The sequence below is a fragment of the Astyanax mexicanus genome, chromosome 17 (assembly GCF_023375975.1).
Source record: "Astyanax mexicanus isolate ESR-SI-001 chromosome 17, AstMex3_surface, whole genome shotgun sequence".
In the NCBI taxonomy this organism is placed as follows: domain Eukaryota; kingdom Metazoa; phylum Chordata; class Actinopteri; order Characiformes; family Acestrorhamphidae; genus Astyanax; species Astyanax mexicanus.
Genome location: NC_064424.1, coordinates 36,785,874 through 36,806,942, shown reverse-complemented (window position 1 = coordinate 36,806,942; position 21,069 = coordinate 36,785,874). Strand labels below are relative to the sequence as shown.

Below are 21,069 nucleotides of genomic sequence, written 5' to 3'. Positions count from 1 at the left end.
GAGCTTTGACTTCTTATAAAGTCGCTCCAGACGGCGACCAACCTGCTTCATAGTACGGAGCTCACCGGTATACCAGGGAGCAGGGGTGGAAAAGGACACAGTTTTGGTTTTTAGAGGAGCTAGTGCATTTAAAGCTTCAGAGAGAGCCTCATTTAACAACATAGCATGAACTTCGGGAGAAGAAGGAGCAGCGTGGACAGGAAAGGCAGAAGAAATAGACTGGATGAGGAGAAGAGGATCAACAGACGGAAGGAAATACGGAAGGAAATACTCTTATTTTGAGTAGAGTGGTGTGGCACAGGCAGAGGAGCAGTAAAGAGTATCAACTTATGATCAGAGAGTGGGAACAGTAGAGGATGTGGATTAATGACAGACAAGGAGGAAGAACAGACCAAGTCAAGGGTGTGACCTTTGTCATGGGTGGGGAAATGTACATGCTGTGCAACATGAAAGCATTCAAGAATTGCTAAAAAGTCCTTAGTGAAGCTAGAGTCTAGAGAGTTAACATGGATGTTAAAATCACCGACTAGGAGGAGGCGGGGTGAAATTGAACAGGTAAGTGTGAGTAACTCAGATAATTCGGAAAGGAAGGAAACATTAGGTTTTGGGGGACGGTAAACTAATAGTGCAATAATAGAGCTCGGTAATTTAAGAGCGATACATTCAAAGGAAGTGGCAGATGTAAGACTAACTTCAGAGATGTTGACTTTAGTATTAAAAATCACAGCAAGACCACCTCCTCTTCCGGAAGAACGAGGTTTGCAGATATAATTGAAATTAGGTGGGGTTGCCTGATTTAGAGCAAAGAAGTCACCAGCTGGTTGCCACGTTTCAGTTAGGAAAAATATGTCAATACAATTGTCCAGTATAAGCTCCTGCAACAAAGATGATTTGTTAGACAGAGATCGAACGTTCAGCAACCCAGAAGTGGTACCAGTAGAGGTGGGAGGTAGACAGCGCAGGTTGCGCAGGTTAGCGCTCCGAGGTACAGAGAGTACTGTTGGGCGAGATGTGGTCCAGAATGAAGGTATATTGGTGCCAACGGAGTGGTGGACAGTTTTATTGTGGTGCTGTCCTGAACCACGGTGGACATAACGGCGACGGCGCAATATTCCAGCTCTACTGGCAGAAATAGCAGCTGCTTTAGGGAGGTGGTAGAAACTGCTAAATTTGTGCAATTCATTAGCCGTGTAGGAAAAGAGGTGAGAGCAGTAAAGAGACGGTGAGCAATGGAGAGTGTCAACATAGCCAGGAAAAACTGGGGCACCTAACAGCAAAGTTAAGGCTAGTAATGACAGCATCATAGAATAGGAGAGTAGTATAATCAGTGGTAGCGCGAGCAGTCCTACTCACTCAGTTGTCGTGCAGTGCAGGATCACAGCAATTCAGTAGGTAAATTCAATCAGTAGTCCGAGCAGAACTTCCAGCTGGCGGGGAGACAGTGTAGAGAGTAGACGCGTGCAGAGTAGAGTACAGTCAAAAACAAAACAAAACAAAAAAAAACAAACACAGGAGACACGGGGAGAAGCGGCAGTCACACAGAGACCCCAGCGATCCTCTCACCCGGAACTGACGTCAGACGAGACAAGACAAGACGATATGAGAAACTAACTACCTTCTACTACCAGATCAGGAGAATCTCTCACTATCTTTAATAAACTCCTGAAGACAGAGCTCTTCAAAGAGCACTTACTCTCCAAACACCTCTAACACACTAACTACTTCTAAACTCATTTCCTTCCTCCGCTCCTTCACTCCTCTATCCCACTATTTCCCTTTAAACTCCTTTAGGCCCTGTCTAAAGATATTTTTTACCTTTAACTTCTATTACTTTTGTACTTAATTATTGTAAGTTGCTTTGGACAAAAGCGCCTGCCAAATGTAATGTAATATAATGTATGGGAGCATCTAGCGTGCCAGCTTTTTAGCCTATGAATGTACAAGATCTACAGGCCCAGCTGCATCTGTGGGTAAATGTGCTGCAGCATACTGTATAGGTCCTGTATACCTCCATGCCCAACCATATCTCTTCATGTATCCAGGCACTTCATCTTGAACAGCTTTCCCCAATAAACATATCATTTCATTTTAACACTTTAGTTACTGTAGTACTGTAGTAATTTATTTGCAATTTAATATTTATATTAAGGTGTCCTAACTGGAGATCGTGTGTTTCCTGACCTCTATTCCACAACCTCTCAGATGACAGTGAGGTTTTTCTCTGATATTTCTGGGAATAACAGAGGATTTCTCGCAAATTTCAGCACAGGCGTCGGCCTCGGGGAGCCGGGTGAGTAAAAACACAGAACGTGTTAACATACACATTCATGACCAGATTAGTAAACTTGCAGATTATTCAAGTAGTCAAGTAAACAGCATACTCACATTTCTTAGACTCAAGTAATTTATTTGATCTAAATGCGTGAAAACAGGCCGTGGTACTGGAAATAAGTGATACAGTCCCCATACCTTAACCTTCACTGTTGTACCGGAAGTAAGTGAGCAGCGTTAAAGACAGCACCTGCGAAATGGCATCCAAACACTTTTGGAGCGGACCTAAATAATCTTCATCTTCTTGCATGTTCACAATGCAGATCAATGTGTTAAAAAAGGTTGCGGTGTGATATTTAAAATCTGATTGTCTGATCCATGTAAACTCAGAATGGAGATTATACAAGTGTCAGGTGTGTGACAGGAATATCTTCAAGCTAAACCTTTTTTTATTTTATAATTAAATATATATATTTTTGCAGAGCCATGTAAGACAGGGCAGTATCAGTGCAGGTCAGGACCCTGTGTGTCCAGTTCCAGTGTGTGCGACAGCGTGGTCAACTGTCCTGATGGTTCTGATGAGGCATACTGTGGTGAGTGTAAACAAAACTCAGAAAAAGAATTAGATTACCATAGTAAAGCACTTCATCAGCAAAATACACAAAAACTAAAAAAAAACAGCCAAATGAAAAGAATGATAAAAAAACTGCAGGATTTTTCTTTTGATTCTTTGAATATTGATATTTGAATATTGATACTTGATTTTATTGCTTAAATGTGTAAAACGTTTAGCACAAAATTAACTTCACAGTACATCCCCACTTAAGAATCAGAGTGGTCTGGTTAGATTAAATAAAAGGGTTATCTGTACATGCACTAATCCGTCACTCTATAATGTTTCAGTACAATCAATTCCAGTAAACATCACTGGAGCTCCACGACTGAAGCTTCAGATTCAGGACAACCTCTACACAGCCTGCTTTCTGAACTGGACCCCACAGTTCTCAAACTTCTTCTGCCAGTATTTAGGCTATAGGTAAGTTCTCAGAAGAGAACGTTGAGAACACATTATGAATATGACTATAATTCATTACTCATACTTTGACTGTAAAACAGTTTCTGCATTTTAATTGAGTGAAGTTTTAATACAGTACCTATAATTTTGCTATAGTACAGTTTCTGTCCTTTTGAATTAAATTGTGATACTGTACTTGTATTTTTACTATAGTGTCATTTCTGTCCTTTTAATTTAGTTAGATTGTGATTCAGAACCCATGCTTTAACTATAGTGTTGTTTCTGTCCTTTTAATTGTGTTACACGGCAATACAGTTTCTGCATTTTTAAATGAGTTAGGTTGTAAGACAGTATCTATAATTTTTAGGGCTGTTAACACTAAAGTGTTAACACACGCAATTCATTTTGAATCAGTAACGTGTTATTATTTTTTTATGTAATTATTTATGCCACCAAGTGTGCACCCAAATTCGTCTGTAATCTGCACCACCTCAACTCAATGTGTGTATTTCTCAGTCCGGTCCCAAATGAACCCTGGAGCGGTTCGCTTGTGTTGAGAACGGTATCAGATCTCAATCTGATCCAGCTATCAAATACACTCTTCTTAATTGAGCTAAACTGCAGATAAGTGTCATCTGTCCAATTTTTACTATAGTATCTGTTTCTGTCCTTTTATTTGAGTTAGATACAGTAGATGTTACTAAAGTACAATCTCTGTATGTTTAATTGTGATACAGTAGATATAATGTCACTATAGTACAGTTTCTGTCTTTTTGAGTTAGATTGTGATACAGTAGATATAATGTTACTATAGTAGAGTTTCTGCACGTTGAATTGTGATACAGTAGATATAATGTCACTTCAGTACAGTTTCTGCATGTTAATTAATTGTGATACAGTACGCATATGTTTGCATTTTTTTATTAAATTCAGGTCAGGACATAATTCCATTTTGCCCCAGTCAGAGGAGGATGCTCCCTTTGTCATTGTTGACTTCCCTACTAATGGCTCTTTGAAATTAACGCCCAGGTATGTTTTAAAACTGGGAACTGCTCACTTTTCTGTGATCAAAACTGAAATAGCAACATACTGCTTGTAACTATTTAGGGATAATAGATTGTTTTAAGAATGTTTTACAAATTGAAAGGTGAGTATATTTTTGCTAGTTTATGCAACCCCAAATCAGAAAAAAATGTTTATTCAACACAGTGCTCATTTAATTTATTAATAAAAATTTATTTCTACTGTTCTACTGCAACAAATTCCACAAAATTCGTTTGGACAGGGGCAATTTAGGGCCAGAAATAAGTTAGCCTTCTACAGTGCATTAGACTATTCAATGAATTGAGAGTAATTTCACTGTCTAAAGGGTAAGATTACAAGCCTAAGCTGAACATGTGATCTCTGATCATGCAGACTAGGACATAATTCCATTTTGCCCCAGTCAGAGGAGGATGCTCCCTTTGTCCTGCATCAAGAACCATCATTTAACAATAGTTAACAGAACTATATGGACAAGGAACTACATGGACAAAAAAAAAACTTTTTTTAAACATTACAACAAAGAGTTACATTAATAAATGATGTTAACCATGTCCAGAAGCGTCATCAAGGCTTCAGTGAAGGACCGTCCCACAGTGTTAATCTGTACTGTGGTCAGAGGAATCAGTATTCCAGACTAGAATAAATTGAGTCCAAATATAAAGTAATCCATCCATATTGTTCTGGGGTGGGTTTCCCAAAAACAATCTATCTTAGTGAATAACAAACAAACCAACGAATGACGTGAGTAAAGAACAAGCCAGTTCTATGAGTGTTTCCCAAAGAGCTTCGCAAAGTGAAAATGAACGAACAAAGTTAAAGAACGTCTTTGTTGACTCCTCCCCCGACACAGCACGCTCAATCAAAGCACAAATATCGATTCAAAACTGCCAATATGCAGTATTTATTCACTATTACACCCCAAAAACATAAAAATGTGTAGTAATCATCAACATTATACATATTCTGATATTTAAATTACAAAAGTATGTACTTTGGCATTAATAAAATACCCCTAATCATACATATGACTAAATAAATAATCAAAAATGTAATCTATTTTAAAACATTAAACTTTTTAAAATAAATTGTTTAATGTTTTAAAACAGATTGTAGCATTAATATAGTTAATTTTGTTTGTTAATTTAGTCATATGTGTTATTAGGTATGTTCCTTTATATATAAATATTTAAAAATATAAATATTTTTTTATTAATTTATTTATTTATAGGAACTAAACTAAACTAAAATTTAAACCAACCAGAATACGTTTTATACTTTATACATTTATCTTTGAGGACAGATCTGCACACTTTTGGTATTTTAGACTCAGTGTTCTTATGAGGGAGAGTCACCTGGAATAGTTTTCTCAGCGCCTTGAAGGAGTTTCTGGAGGTGCTGAACAATAGTTGCTGTTTTTAGCTGTGAAGCTCCAGCTCATCCCAAATCACCATCTCAGTCGGGTCAGTTACGTCAGGGTATTGTGAAGGCCATGCATATTTTTGTTTACTATATAATACCAATAAATTCCAATTAACAGTTTTCATTGTTTTAATATTAATCTACAATGTAGAAAATAAATTACATAAAAAGAATAAAGAAAAAACATTGAAGTTTTTGACTTTGCGAGCTGATACACCCCAGAGTTTACACAGTTGAACGGCAATAATTTTGGTTAGAAGCACCTGGTTATTAAATATTATTAAATATTTAAATATTTAAACACTTTACAATACCTGTAATCATACCTATAGGTGTGATTACAGACACCGCAGACGTCCCCTACACCGGACCTACAATACCAGAGATTTTCCCAATTGCATGGAAATATATCGCGTTGTGCTGTAATTCCCGGCCTGTGTATAGGTGCGTGTATGGCACAGTTACAGTCTGGTTACAGAATGCACAGACTTGGACTATGAGCATCATCTGCAGGAATTCATTGATTGCGTTCATTGCAGCATTAATGTCAAGAGCTCTACCTGGATTTAGTTATTTATGTGTGGGTTTGATTTAAATATGCCCAGTTAGACTACAAGCTACAGATAAAATGTGGCATTACAATATAATATATTATAATATAGTATAATACAATTTTATAATATGATTTTAAAATATAATTTTATAATATAATATAATATCATATAATATAATTGATTCAACCACGGAAGTAATATTTTTTCTCCCTCAAAATTGGCGGCCCCTGGTGTTTATGGTGGTGAACTGCATGCAGAATTCTGGCATTAAGTTTAACATTATACAGTATAGGAATAACGACTGGGTCAGGTTACTTCTTAATCTGCGAGCGAGTTTATGTAGTACTTTAGTTACGCACGGGTTTGGGAAACACTATTTAATTAACAATCAATCTTAAGTACAAGTTAACGAAGTTCTTAGCGTTACGAAGCTTTCGGGAAACCCACCCCTGATCAATAAATCCAAAAGCCAGTGTCTGTCATGGTACGGGGGTGTGTCAGTATATTTATGTGATGCAGCATTAACAGTGAGAGTTTCTTATGCTACCCTGTTTTTTTCCAAGGATGTCCCTGCAACAAAACGATGCAAAACCACATGCTGCATACATTACAAAACTTATTTGTGAAAAGGAATTATGTGAGAATATATTTTGGAATATGTTTTAGGCCTGAAATGAAGAAATGCATGTATAATAGTAAATAAATGAAAATGAAATATTTAAATATCTGCAATCAAATAAAAGTCATTTTAAAAGGCATTTTACATACAGCTACAATGTTTTCTGATTCAGGTTTACATTGTATTTTAACTAAGTATGAGCATAAACTGCATTATGTGTGCTTGTAAAGTCATTATGACATTTGATTTTTATTGTGAACAAAACAGGGAGAGGCTTAACTATGGCTTTATCATTTAGTGGTTCTTTATGACTTTTATAAACTAATGATTGCGAAAAGTAATGAACCAATCTGATTTGTAACGTGAGTTTTATTAGAACCAGTTGAATAGACTTTTTTATTGTTATGGTACAAAAATAACATTAATGATTTTTATGTGGAGGAAAGGGGTGTGTTACTGTAGATCATAAGCATTGATTGTTCTCTTCTGTTTTTTTTTTTTTTAAGTGAGAGATGTCCGACTGAATTTGTTATATCACTTCACTGTGACAACCAACGTAAGTAAGATACTGATACAGATACTGGAAACATGGACAAACATTTATATCAGTTACAACTTATCAACCTCAAGTATAGGGAGACCAGACCTTTAGGTGTTAAAATGCCCTGAGGCTGCCTCTTTTGGTTTTTTGGCCTAGATTGTAATTGGCAGTACCTTTCAAACCTGCTGTTTTGGTTGAGACCAAACTGAAAAGTCTGAAGGTCCAAAGTAGGGCTATGAGAATGCCCATATATCAGAAGTATTGTGATATTTTGTTTTACAATACTGTATGAATTTTCAAAAACAAAGTTCAGATTTTTAATTATTAGTTTATCTGTAAAGATTGGTGCCAGACAGTGGTTCGTTTTGTGTTGTGTTTAAACCCCACCCCTTCCTGAGTGGATAAAGTTGAAACCAGACAAGGGGAGTGTGAAAAGTCACAAGTTGACGTAAAATTTTGAAGACAGCACAGAGTATAAGAGGTTAAACAGTTGTATTTTTAAGCAATAATATTCAGATGTATAAAATGGAACACACAGTGAGTCCTATATTCAAAGCACTATTCTTCTATTTAAAGCACTATTCTTCTATTCAGAGCAGTATTCTTCTCTTTGTCAAATCATTGGTGAGAAGTATTTGTTGGTTTAGCCTTTAAAGAGTTAAGGATTAAACTGTTTTGTGTGTTCCAGCATGTGGAAAGCAGAAGATTACCATAAATTCTGGCTCCAGGACAGGAGGGATATGGGTGGAGGAGGATGTAGGAAAGGCTGAGAGTTCCTCAGGCCGGGTGGTTGGAGGAGAGGATGCACTGAAAGGAGCCTGGCCCTGGACGGCATCTTTGAAGTGGACGGGCCGGCACGTCTGTGGGGCGGCTTTAATCGACAGAGAGTGGCTGATCACTGCTGCACACTGTGTTTTTGGGTGAGAGACAGATTTAGATATATTAATATGTATTTGTCAGTATATACTCATTGTCACAAACATAGTTGTACCTAGATGGAATTAACTGATAGGACTGAAACTTGGTGGGTAGTCGTGCTAGACTGTCATAGAATGACTCAGAATGGAAGAGGGAATGGAAGTCAAATTTTTGATGATGGAGACGACCAGTGAATCCATGTGTGGAGACACTGTGGTCAGTGCCAAGATCACTTTTAGTTTTTTGTTTTTTTTTAGAGGTATTTATAACCGTCTGGCATAGTTCCACAAACATGCATTACTAATGCAGTACACACTAGTTCTGTATGTATAGCTTAAATAGTATTGCCCATATCAGTCTAAATATTAATAATTTATTGTTTCCTGATAACCTTTATCTACCCTCTAAAAAAGCATTACAATCTCACACTTCTCTTTGGGTGCCACCATATATAACTGTGTATATTTAAAGAGAGATACATTGATAGATGTTCAGTTACAGCAGAGTATAACAAAACTCAATATAAACTGTATAAAATTATGTGTCTTTCCCTGTAGGAGAAATATCCATCTCTCTAACTGGGCGGTGGTGTTAGGTCTTCATGCCCAGTATGAGTCGGACACTTCTGAAAGACAGACTCATCTAGTAGACCAGGTTATAATGAACCCTCGTTATAACAGACGGACTAAAGAATCAGATATTGCTCTGATTCACTTACAGACTAAAGTCAACTTCACAGGTAGGCTGAAAAGATTTTGTTCCATTATCAGTTTTTCATATATTATATTATTTACTATATTTTCTTGTTTTACCTGTTTGCAATATGAGTAATTTAGTAAAGAGTGAAATATTTATGAACAGCTATTAAATATTCAGTATCTTCTGTGATTTTTTTTCTGAATAAAACTAAATTACTCTACAATTAAGTCTACAATTAAGTTTCCATATCCATAACAAATCCAAAATAAATTACTAAAGTAGCAATCATAAATAATTTATTATGTATTATGAATTATTCAGCATACATTATGAGTTATTTCATATATTTTATCATTTATTCAGTGTGTACTATGCCTCTCTTAGTACCCTCTATGATTTTTTGAGTATAGACACATCATTTTTTAGTATCCACAATTTATTAAATTCAACTGAACTCTATGGTGAATATAAATGATTCTCTGTTAAATGTAACCCTACACTTTAAAGTTTAGTTTAAAGTTTGGGTCAGGGCTGGGTTTTAGGGTTGATTTATGATTAGGGTTTGGGTTAGGGCTGGGTTTTAGGGTTGATTTATGATTAGGGTTTGGGTTAGGGCTGGGTTTTAGGGTTGATTTATGATTAGGGTTGGGGTTAGGGCTGGGTTTTAGGGTTGATTCATGATTAAGGTTTGGGTTAGGGCTGGGTTTTAGGGTTGATTCATGATTAAGGTTTGGGTTAGGGCTGGGTTTTAGGGTTGATTCATGGTTAAGGTTTGGGTTAGGGCTGGGTTTTAGGGTTGATTCATGGTTAAGGTTTGGGTTAGGGCTGGATTTTAGGGTTGATTTATGATTAAGGTTTGGGTTAGGACTGGGTTTTAGGGTTGATTTATGATTAGGGTTTGGGTTAGGGCTGGGTTTTAGGGTTGATTCATGATTAGGGTTTGGGTTAGGGTTGATTTTTAGGGTTGATTCACGATTAAGGTTTGGGTTAGGGCTGGGTTTTAGGGTTGATTTGTGGTTAAGGTTTGGGTTAGGGCTGGGTTTAAGGGTTGATTAATTCATTCCCGTCCACCTCCCGTATTATTATTTTCCAGTAAATTTCCCGTTTTCTATTAACATGAAAATAAAATTATTACGAGACAGGCGCTGTGTGAATGAGAAATCTCTTAACCAATCATGGAGCCGGATCAAGGCGAAAGTCCCGCCTTTCAGGAGAAACAGCCAATCAAGCTTGCTGGTTTTGCGACGCGAGGAGGAGGGTCAGTGTGGGAATTGTCAGTTGTTGGAATTTGTTAAATTCTCAGGTACGGTGGTGTAATGTATTATTTAGAAGGGGTAGAAGAGATGGTTAAACTGGAGAGAGAGGACACGTGGAGAGGACTGAAATTAACTAAACTGATCAGGACTGGACTGATCAAAGAAAGAAGTATTAATTCAAGATTAATTGTGTAGACCCTTAGGACTAACATTTATTAATATTTCTTTAAAAAAATGTTTCAGTGTGTTATAAAAGGTAAAATAACAATTTAGAAACAAGTGAATTGTGTACATTATTACATTGCTACATGGAATCCATTATTGACATACTGTTTTGCATACTTTATTAAGGAATTATGGATTCACTGATGGAATATATCTGCTCCATGTGTTACGCCCTCGCCAGGTTTCCCTCTGTTTCCCCGTTTCCTAGTGTGTTTCTCTTGTACTTTTCCATTACGTGTGTCTAATTTGTAACTCCGCCCCTTCCCAGGTGTTCTGTGTTTCATGTTGCTATATATAGTCTCACTTTGTTAATGTTTGCTGTCGGTCTTTGCACCTTCCCCTGTTGTTTTGTCTCGCCACGTTAGCTATTGTTTATTCACGGTTTCGTCACGCTCTGCTTGTTTCTTGTTTATTTCTAGTTCTCTTTATTTCTTGTATATTTCCTAGTCACGTTATTTCCTTGTTTTGTATATATTCCTGTATTTATCCCTGTATATATATCCCTAGCCCTGTTTTGTACTTGTCTGTTTAGTTTAGCTCTTTGTTTGTTTTCCCTGTTTGTTTATGTACATATATTTATTCGTTTTTCCCTTGTTTGTTTATTTGTTTATTTGTTATTTATTAAAAGTCATGTCTTACCCGTTTAAACGTCCGCCTCCCGTCTCATCACGCGTTACAGAAAGACCGACCGCCATGGACGTTTATTCGGGAAACCCTTGGGTTGGATCTGGGCTGGCCATCCGTCATGCCCCCTTTGGGACCTCGGCGCAGGAAAATCCGAGGCCTCGAGGCCGGAGAAGGCCTCGGGCTGGGCGTTCTAAGAGGTCCCAAAAATCGGAGGATTTTCTTGGGGGGGGGCTAACGGTTGGGGCCATCGGCCTCGCTCCGAACCGCGAGGTAGGCAAGGCGGGCAGAAACGCGGACTGTGAGGACTATTTCTGGGATTACGTGGACCTCCTCGCAGCCGCGTCCAGTTCGGAGGACGAGTTCTACCCTCCGACGAGAGCCCGCTTGCCGCCGCTTGCGGAGGCTATCCTCCACCCGCCTCCCAGGGCGCGCTTCACCTCGTCGGCTCCGCAGCTAGCTTCTGAGGCTAACCAGCTAGCTCCTCCGGCGGCTGCAGCTCGAGGCTTCCCCACGGCTACGCGGCTAACGCAGTTAGCATCTTCAGCGGCTGCAGCTCCAGGCATTCCCACGGCTACGCGGCTAACGCAGTTAGCATCTCCTGATTCCACGGGTCAAGTTTCTCTGGCTGCTACGGCGCTCGCATCTTCTACGGCTGTAGACCCAGCTTCCACGGCGGCCGCCGAGCAGCGCTTCCAGTCACCCGTAGCGGCAGCAGATCTTCGCTCCGGGGTTCCCATGACAACGGCGCTACACTGTACTGCTACTGCCACCCCGGAACCTGAATACGCTGCGGTGAAATTAGGTCAAGTCCCCGTGCAGTCTTCAGCAGCCCGAGTCGTCACACAGACACCTACAGCCCAAGGGTCCAAGTCTGTTCATGTGAGTGTTCCTGTGCCAGCGGTGCCCACCGCCAATGTTCCTGTGCCAGCGGTGCCCACCGCCAATGTTCCTGTGCCAGCGGTGCCCACCGCCTATGTTCCTGTGCCAGCGGTGCCCACCGCCAATATTCCTGTGCCAGCGGTGCCCACCGCCAATGTTCCTGTGCCAGCGGTGCCCACCGCCAATGTTCCTGTGCCAGCGGTGCCCACCGCCTATGTTCCTGTGCCAGCGGTGCCCACCGCCTATGTTCCTGTGCCAGCGGTGCCCACCGCCCATGCTACGATGCCAGCAGTGCCCACCGCCAATGTTCCTGTGCCAGCGGTGCCCACCGCCCATGCTAAGATGCCAGCGGTGCCCACTGCTCCTGCTACGATGCCAGCGGTGCCCACCGCCCATGTGCCGATGCCAGCGGTGCCCACCGTCCATGTCCCTGTGCCAGCAGTGCCTACCGCTCCAGCGCCGATCACGCCGCCAGCCCCAGCTGCTCAAGTCGCCACGCCGTCAGCTCCTGCTGCCCGAGATGCCGCACCGCCAGTGTCTACTGTCCGTGTCGCCGCACCGCCAGCTCCTGCTGCCCGAGTCGCCGTGCCGCCAGCTCCAGCTGCCCGAGATGCCGCACCGCCAGCTCCTGCTGCCCGAGTCGCCGCACCGCCAGCTCCTGCTGCCCGAGACGCCGCACCGCCACCAGCTCCTGTTGCCCGAGTTGCCGCGCCTCCAACTCCTGCTGCCCAAGCCGTCGCGTCGCCAGCGAGGCCCGTCACCACACCCAAGCCCATCCCGGCACCCAGGACTAAGTTTTGCCCCAAGCCTCGTGTGCCCAGGTCTACCCCAAGGCCCCCGGATCCCAGCCCAAGAACTTTGCCCAGGCTGGCTCCACGAACTTTCCCACAGACTTTAGCCAGTCCTGGGCATCCCCAAGTTTATTTTGTACCCCTGTCGCTCCCCGTTATGGTTCCTGTGTCGGTCTATGTTCCTGTTCCTGTCTTGTCTGGTTTCTGTGTACCTGTCCCTGTGACTGTGTTCGTGTCTGTCCCCGTTAATGTTTTTGTTCCCGTTCCCATGTCCAGTCCTGTCCAGTCACTAGTCATGTCTCATGTCCAGTCACCGTCCCCTGTCCAGTTCCCCGTCCAGTCTCCTGTCTCGCCCAATGTCCAGTCTCCAGTCACGTCCTCGGTTCAGTCTCCTTTCTATGTCCAGTCTCCTGTCACGTCTTCTGTCCAGTCTCCTGTGTTGCCTCATGTCAAGTCACCGGTCTCGTCTTTTGTTTTTCCCGGCCTCTCCCCGCCGCCGGCCCCCGGGGTTCGTTTTTACGCGCCTCGGGAGCTGCGCGTTTAGGGAGGGGCTTCTGTTACGCCCTCGCCAGGTTTCCCTCTGTTTCCCCGTTTCCTAGTGTGTTTCTCTTGTACTTTTCCATTACGTGTGTCTAATTTGTAACTCCGCCCCTTCCCAGGTGTTCTGTGTTTCATGTTGCTATATATAGTCTCACTTTGTTAATGTTTGCTGTCGGTCTTTGCACCTTCCCCTGTTGTTTTGTCTCGCCACGTTAGCTATTGTTTATTCACGGTTTCGTCACGCTCTGCTTGTTTCTTGTTTATTTCTAGTTCTCTTTATTTCTTGTATATTTCCTAGTCACGTTATTTCCTTGTTTTGTATATATTCCTGTATTTATCCCTGTATATATATCCCTAGCCCTGTTTTGTACTTGTCTGTTTAGTTTAGCTCTTTGTTTGTTTTCCCTGTTTGTTTATGTACATATATTTATTCGTTTTTCCCTTGTTTGTTTATTTGTTTATTTGTTATTTATTAAAAGTCATGTCTTACCCGTTTAAACGTCCGCCTCCCGTCTCATCACGCGTTACACCATGTCTATATGTAAAAGCTCATAATACTATTTTTAGCTCACCAACAGTCATTTTGAGGAATTCGTGCACCCTTTGTTCAATTTTCAATAAATTAAATACAAAAAAATATTAAGTAAATAAAAAAGTAAAGATTTCATGTAAATATCTAGAAAAGGGTTTTATTTTGGCTGTATTATAGGAATTACATATGTAGGAATGTTCACAACATTTCAGTGTCATCAAAGATAAACCTATTAGATTCTAAATCTCTAATTGTAGTTTGTAAGTGATTCACAGGTGGTTATTTTAGATTTCTTGTAAACCTGTCTTAAAATGTAAGGCAGGGGTCGGCAATTAAGTTTGGACCCGGGCCAGATTTTTTCCAAGCCATTACATGGCGGGCCACAAGCACTTGGTGCGGGGGGGGTGGTGGATGGGGGGGGGGGGGATTGGCGGGCGCGGTGGCGGGAGGGCGCGGTGGCGGGAGGGCGCTCTTAAAATGACAAGCAGACATTCAAGTGGGCTGATGTGGGTGAAATCTGTGGACTGACCATTGGGGGCGCTATTAATGATATACCTGTTTGTTAAATAAAAAAAAACAAACGAATAAAAAAAAAAATAACAGAATAAAGAAGCTAGCAGTTATCTAACAGCCCGTGGCTCTATCATAAAATCTTTAATAAATTTTTCTGTTTTGGAAAATTAAGTTTCTAAATAAAGAGCATTTTTGAGACGGACAGTCCGATTTTTTTTTTCATTATAGTTCAACCTCACGGGCCAGATGTTTCTTGCTTGCGGGCCGCATCTGGCCCGCGGGCCGCCTATTGCCGACCTATGATGTAAGGGATACTAAATCTTAGTTGGGCTGGCGGGATGGCTCGAAGCGGCGGAAAATTTCCCTTATTTTTTAATTCAAAACTTGACAGGTATGGGTTAGGGCTGGGTTTTAGGGTTGATTTATGATTAGGGTTTGGGTTAGGGCTAGGTTTTAGGGTTGATTCATGATTAGGGTTGGGGTTAGGGCTTGGTTTTAGGGTTGATTTATGATTAGGGTTTGGGTTAGGGCTGGGTTTTAGGGTTGATTTGTGGTTAAGGTTTGGGTTAGGGCTGGGTTTTAGGGTTGATTCGTGGTTAAGGTTTGGGTTATGGCTGGGTTTTAGGGTTGATTCATGATTAAGGTTTGGGTTAGGACTGGGTTTTAGGGTTGATTCATGATTAGGGTTGGGGTTAGGGCTGGGTTTTAGGGTTGATTTATGATTAGGATTTGGGTTAGGGCTAGGTTTTAGGGTTGATTCATGATTAGGGTTGGGGTTAGGGCTGGGTTTTAGGGTTGATTCATGGTTAAGGTTTGGGTTAGGGCTGGATTTTAGGGTTGATTTATGATTAGGGTTTGGGTTAGGGCTGGGTTTTAGGGTTGATTCATGATTAGGGTTGGGGTTAGGGCTGGGTTTTAGGGTTGATTCATGGTTAAGGTTTGGGTTAGGGCTGGATTTTAGGGTTGATTTATGATTAGGGTTTGGGTTAGGGCTGGGTTTTAGGGTTGATTCATGATTAAGGTTGGGGTTAGGGCTGGGTTTTAGGGTTAATTCATGGTTAAGGTTTGGGTTAGGGCTGGGTTTTAGGGTTGATTTATGATTAGGGTTTGGGTTAGGGCTGGGTTTTAGGGTTGATTCATGATTAAGATTGGGGTTAGGGCTGGGTTTTGGATTTGATTCTTGGTTAAGGTTTGGGTTATGGCTGGGTTTTAGGGTTGATTCATGATTAGGGTTGGGGTTAGGGCTGGGTTTTAGGGTTGATTCATGGTTAAGGTTTGGGTTAGGGCTGGGTTTTAGGGTTGATTCATGATTAAGGTTTGGGTTAGGACTGGGTTTTAGGGTTGATTTATGATTAGGGTTTGGGTTAGGGCTGGGTTTTAGGGTTGATTCGTGGTTAAGGTTTGGGTTATGGCTGGGTTTTAGGGTTGATTCATGATTAGGGTTTGGGTTAGGGCTGGGTTTTAGGGTTGATTCATGATTAGGGTTGGGATTAGGGCTGGGATTTAGGGTTGATTTATGATTAGGGTTTGGGTTAGGGCTGGGTTTTAGGGTTGATTCATGATTAAGGTTGGGGTTAGGGCTGGGTTTTAGGGTTAATTCATGGTTAAGGTTTGGGTTAGGGCTGGGTTTTAGGGTTGATTTATGATTAGGGTTTGGGTTAGGGCTGGGTTTTAGGGTTGATTCATGATTAAGGTTGGGGTTAGGGCTGGGTTTTAGGGTTAATTCATGGTTAAGGTTTGGGTTAGGGCTGGGTTTTAGGGTTGATTCATGATTAGGGTTTGGGTTAGGGCTGGGTTTTAGGGTTGATTCATGATTAAGATTGGGGTTAGGGCTGGGTTTTGGATTTGATTCTTGGTTAAGGTTTGGGTTAGGGCTGGGTTTTAGGGTTGATTCATGGTTAGAGTTTGGGTTAGGGTTAGATTTTAGGGTTGATTCATGGTTATGGTTAAGGTTAGGTGTAGGATCAGGTTCTATAGAGAATCGCTTACATTCAACTAAGAGTGCAGTTGCATTTAATTGACATTCAGTTGAGTGCTAGTTGAACATCTCTGAGGCATCTCTTACTGACCATCCAAATAAAGTGTTACCAGTTATTCAGAATCTACTATGATTTATTCAGTGTGTTGTATGATTCATCCAATGATTCAGTATCTACTATATTATTCAGTATGTACAAAAAAGTCCACTATGGATTATTAACCAGGCTATTAATGGTCCGGTAACCATAATAAATTATCCATTATCTTTAATGAATGAGTGGTACCATCTTCACTAATATCACAAGTGTCTACTAAAATTTTTTTTTTTTTTTGTATTTACAATATACAAGTATTTACTATTTATTAATTCCTATTTGAATCATTCAGTTTAGCTTATGAATAGTATAATATATATTATGTATTCTTCAGTTAATAACTAAAAACTTTACATTTCCACAGATTACATTCAGCCTATCTGCCTGCCACACCCTGACCAGCAGTTCGCGCCAGGGAGAAGGTGTTTTGTTGCTGGCTGGGGGAGAATGACTGAAGGAGGTCTGTTGCATTAAAATATTTAAAAAATTTGTTCACATGTCCCTCAGCAGCCACTTTATCAGAATATAATCAGATTCTATAAGGCCTACTGCCCCACATTTAACCACAGGTGTTGAAGCTGGATCTGTAGATCCTGCACACCCATAGGTTGCTGAAGCTGGCCTCCCTGTTGATCTTAACCCTGCAATAAAACAGTCAGGCAAACAAGCAATAAATGAGTGTAGTTTGACAGAGATGTTACTTAGAAACCCTTGCTGTGTGTGTGAGCATTATCCTGCTAAAAATGCCAGTTAGAATCCTTGCCATGAGAGCCAACACATGTGACCACACACACATGTTGCTCACATCACTGAACTGTTAGTGTCCCTCATATCACAGCTAGGGGTGACCAACTGTTTGAAATAGCATCCCTGATCATCACATGATTGAGCAGGATTAAAGTGCCTACCACAAAGCCTTTATACTCTAACCTGACCATCATCAGATCCCAAACAGAACCTGTATTTGACACTGAAGAGGATACAGTTCATGTCCATAGCAGTCCAGGTTTCTCATTCACTGGGCCAAACGTCTTCAATTGCACAACTTTGTCTAGAAAACTTTATCTAAATCAACTTATCTAAATATAGTGTATGTGACTGAATGTAGTGTGTCGTTTGTGTTGTAGGTCCAGTAGCAGATGTGATGCAGCAGGCTGTGCTGCCCCTTCTTAATAACTCTCAGTGTCAGGAGTGGCTGCCTGAGTATAACATCACCAAGCGCATGGTGTGCGCAGGATACGCTGAAGGAGGGGTGGACTCCTGTCAGGTGGGTACAGATAATAAATTTAACACCTAAAGCAGGCCAATTAGCCCCACTCATTCAGCCTACAGACGTTTAGACACCCCTAATCAACCTACAAGAGATTAGACAAACCCTTTTAGCCTCCTGCAGCTTTATCCCACCTCATTCAGCTTACAGCAGTTTAGCTCCACCCATTTAGTCTGTATCAAATTAGCCTTTCCAAAGCAACAGCCAGTCAGAGTGCAGCTTATTTACATACAGTACATCAGTCAACAACACAGCCTGCTTATTATCAAGGGGTGCAAAAAGTATGGAATTTTTTGTGTAATAATAGATTACAATAAAATGAATAAAGTTTTTGTCCATAAAGCCACACAACAATTTAGTCTACGGTAGTTAAGCCACACCCATTCAACCTACAGTAGTTTAGCTTCACCCATTCAACCTACAGTAGTTTAGCTTCACCCATTCAACCTACAGTAGTTTAGCTTCACCCATTCAACCAACAGCAGTTTAGCTTCACCCATTCAACCTACAGCAGTTTAGCTCCACCCATTCAGTTTGTAACAGTTTAATGCCGCCTATTCAGTATTCCTAAGTTTCGCCCCACACATTGAATCAATTGAACTCAATTTCACAAACCACACTTTAGCCCCACCCCTTTAATCTACAGCTGTGTACTTCTGCCAATCCAGACTACAGCAGATTAGCTACTGTTAAAGTGTCCAGCCTAAATGTAAGTGTGTTTATCTGGGTCAGGGTGATTCTGGAGGTCCGCTGATGTGTGAGGAAGAGAAGCACTGGGTTCTGGCAGGTGTGACATCGTTTGGAGTGGGTTGTGCTCGACCAAAGCGGCCCGGAGTCTATGCCCTGGTCAGCGAGTTCATAGACTGGGTGGTGGAGAATCGACGCTTCAACTCACACTGGACTGGATCAAGATAAAAACAAGATTATAATGGCACTAATGAGGGAGAAATTAGTTGGATGCACAGTTTAAAAAAGCAATATATTTTTTCTTCAGTGTTTATTGAACAAGTAACATTTTTAACATCTCCCCCAGACAAACCAACACTGCACGATACATTTACTTCAGCTTTGCTATTGTAATCATAAATAACATCAGCTGTTATGTTATTCTAGCCACACATTTAGCTAGTTAGCTCTTTAGCAACTTTAGTCAACAATTCACAATTATAAATGTACTTCAGTACTCAAGTCACATGTGAGTAAAATCCACACAGAGAAAGGTAGTTAGTCTTTTAGTATACAAAGAAATGCTGAGGCTAAAAAAGTTACTAACATTACTAATATTGCTAACATTACTAATATAGCCCTGTACAGATGTCACCACTGCATAAAGAAGGAGCAGTAATAAATAAACTCATCATTGATTGGTGAACGGTTTTATCAAACATTCAATTCACTCTACTTTTCTTCTTACTTACCACATAATTTGACATATGGTCATTCCTTTTTTGATGTCTAATCTATAATGTAGATTTATATACACATTCAATAGTAAAAAATCTGATTTATCAATAATATGAACCATATACTGCTACAAATAATGTATGAAGTGATTCTAATGTGCTATATCACAGCTTGTATATAATCAGTAGATATTTGTAAAGAACTGTAAAGATAAACGATTCTAAATGACCGAGTAAGTTAGAACATTAATAATAAAGTTAACATTACATAACATTACTATGCAGAATTAAACATATTTCAAAAATACATATACTGTATAAAGGCCTGGACAATATTGTAAAAGTCTTCATCACAATATATTTCTTAATTTTAGTTGATAGAATACAATTAATATCGATATGAACAGTATAAAAGCATCCACCTTTTGTGTACGTAATCACTGCACATGATATGGTAAAAATATTATATTACAATATTTAAAACATTTTCTCAACACACAGTATTAATGTATACACTCAGTATACACTCTGTAAAGAAATTTGATAGAAACTTTATCAAGAAAATATCATAAAATATTGTTATATTGTCCAGCTCTAGTCATATACTATGAATGTCACTTAAATGTGTTTATACATTTCAATGCCTGATAAGGAAATATTGTAATTAAATAATTTCAGTGTATTATTACCTATGAAAAATGTTTTGAATTCCTGAATAAAATATTTGGTAGAATTTCTGTCTCATTTCTTGCACTGTAAAGTTTATTTTTACATAGAATTTAGGAAACTGATTGCCTTAAAAAAGACAAATAAATATAATGTTATTTTCAAGTTATGTGTAGTTAATGTGTACTATTTACCTGAACTTAAAAAGCAAGTGTGGCAACTTACTAAAGACTTACGGGCATAATAGAACAAGTCTTCATTCTGCAAATTAAAATGGCAAGCACCACTGCACCTGAATTATTTGGCTTGTTGGCTGCCCTGAGCTTCCATCATACACAGTCTTACATACATTTTCACCACTGCATTTTGGGTAGATATTTCAAACAATATGTGAAATGTTATCCATGGTTTACATGGTTCATTGGTTCTATCCATGACAAACAAGAATCATTGATAAACATTACTTCATCTGGGGTGTTTAAATATTAAAGCTTAACCCCTGGGAGCCTGGTTCACACCCACATCTGTGAGAAATTAGGTATACATTCAGTGTAAAACACAAAAAAGCCCTAAACAATCTAAACTTTTGAGAAGAATAATACATTATTTTTGATGGGAGGCCCAATACCAAACAATATGCAAATAATTCAAAACCGCTTCACTATTCCTGTGGTAGGGGAAGTTGCTTGTTTTTCAGTAGTCGCCGGTTTGAGCTTGGGTCTCAACTGGGTCCCGACCGTTGCATTTTCTTCTTTTTGGCTGGAAAACAAGATACAAATAAAGCAAAAATGCCCAAAAAGCCCTATGGCCTGATATGTCTCACCTGTTGACCTGAACCAATCCAATAGGAGGAGGAGTCACTTGTGCTTCAGTGGTTGCTGGTGTGAGACTGGGTCACAGCAGTGTTCAGGAGTGTTAAGGTTTTTGTTCTTTTTGGCTGGGATGCCTAAAACCAAATGAGCTGTGCCATTTCAGCTGGAGTTGCCTGTGTTTTGAAGGTCCCAGGTTAGCGACCAGGTCTCATTGCTGTTTGGGAACATCAGGAGTTTTGTTTTGTTTTTTTTTTGGCAGGGAGGCCCAAAAGCCTGTGGTCTCATGTGGCTCACTGGTAGAATTTGATGATCAGATGGAGTCTCTTGTGTTTTGTTGTTCGTTTAAAACTGAGTTTTAATTATTTTCGACACTGTCAAGGTGTTTTTTCTTTTGGCCGAT

General features: G+C 40.2%; 1 protein-coding gene across 1 annotated transcript in view; it reads left to right on the top strand.

Annotated features, from left to right (window-relative positions):
* Nucleotides 1-19,901, top strand: part of tmprss15 (transmembrane serine protease 15) — a 32,516-nt gene extending 12,615 nt beyond the window's left edge. The window contains exons 15-24 of the mRNA XM_049466087.1: nucleotides 2,150-2,290; nucleotides 2,754-2,864; nucleotides 3,175-3,307; nucleotides 4,220-4,315; nucleotides 7,429-7,478; nucleotides 8,152-8,383; nucleotides 8,939-9,120; nucleotides 16,883-16,978; nucleotides 17,646-17,785; nucleotides 18,521-19,901. Coding sequence (XP_049322044.1) covers nucleotides 2,150-2,290; nucleotides 2,754-2,864; nucleotides 3,175-3,307; nucleotides 4,220-4,315; nucleotides 7,429-7,478; nucleotides 8,152-8,383; nucleotides 8,939-9,120; nucleotides 16,883-16,978; nucleotides 17,646-17,785; nucleotides 18,521-18,703 — 1,364 coding nt within the window. The 3' untranslated portion in view covers nucleotides 18,704-19,901. The remainder of the gene's footprint in view (nucleotides 1-2,149; nucleotides 2,291-2,753; nucleotides 2,865-3,174; nucleotides 3,308-4,219; nucleotides 4,316-7,428; nucleotides 7,479-8,151; nucleotides 8,384-8,938; nucleotides 9,121-16,882; nucleotides 16,979-17,645; nucleotides 17,786-18,520) is intronic.
* The last annotated feature ends 1,168 nt before the right edge of the window (nucleotides 19,902-21,069 follow it).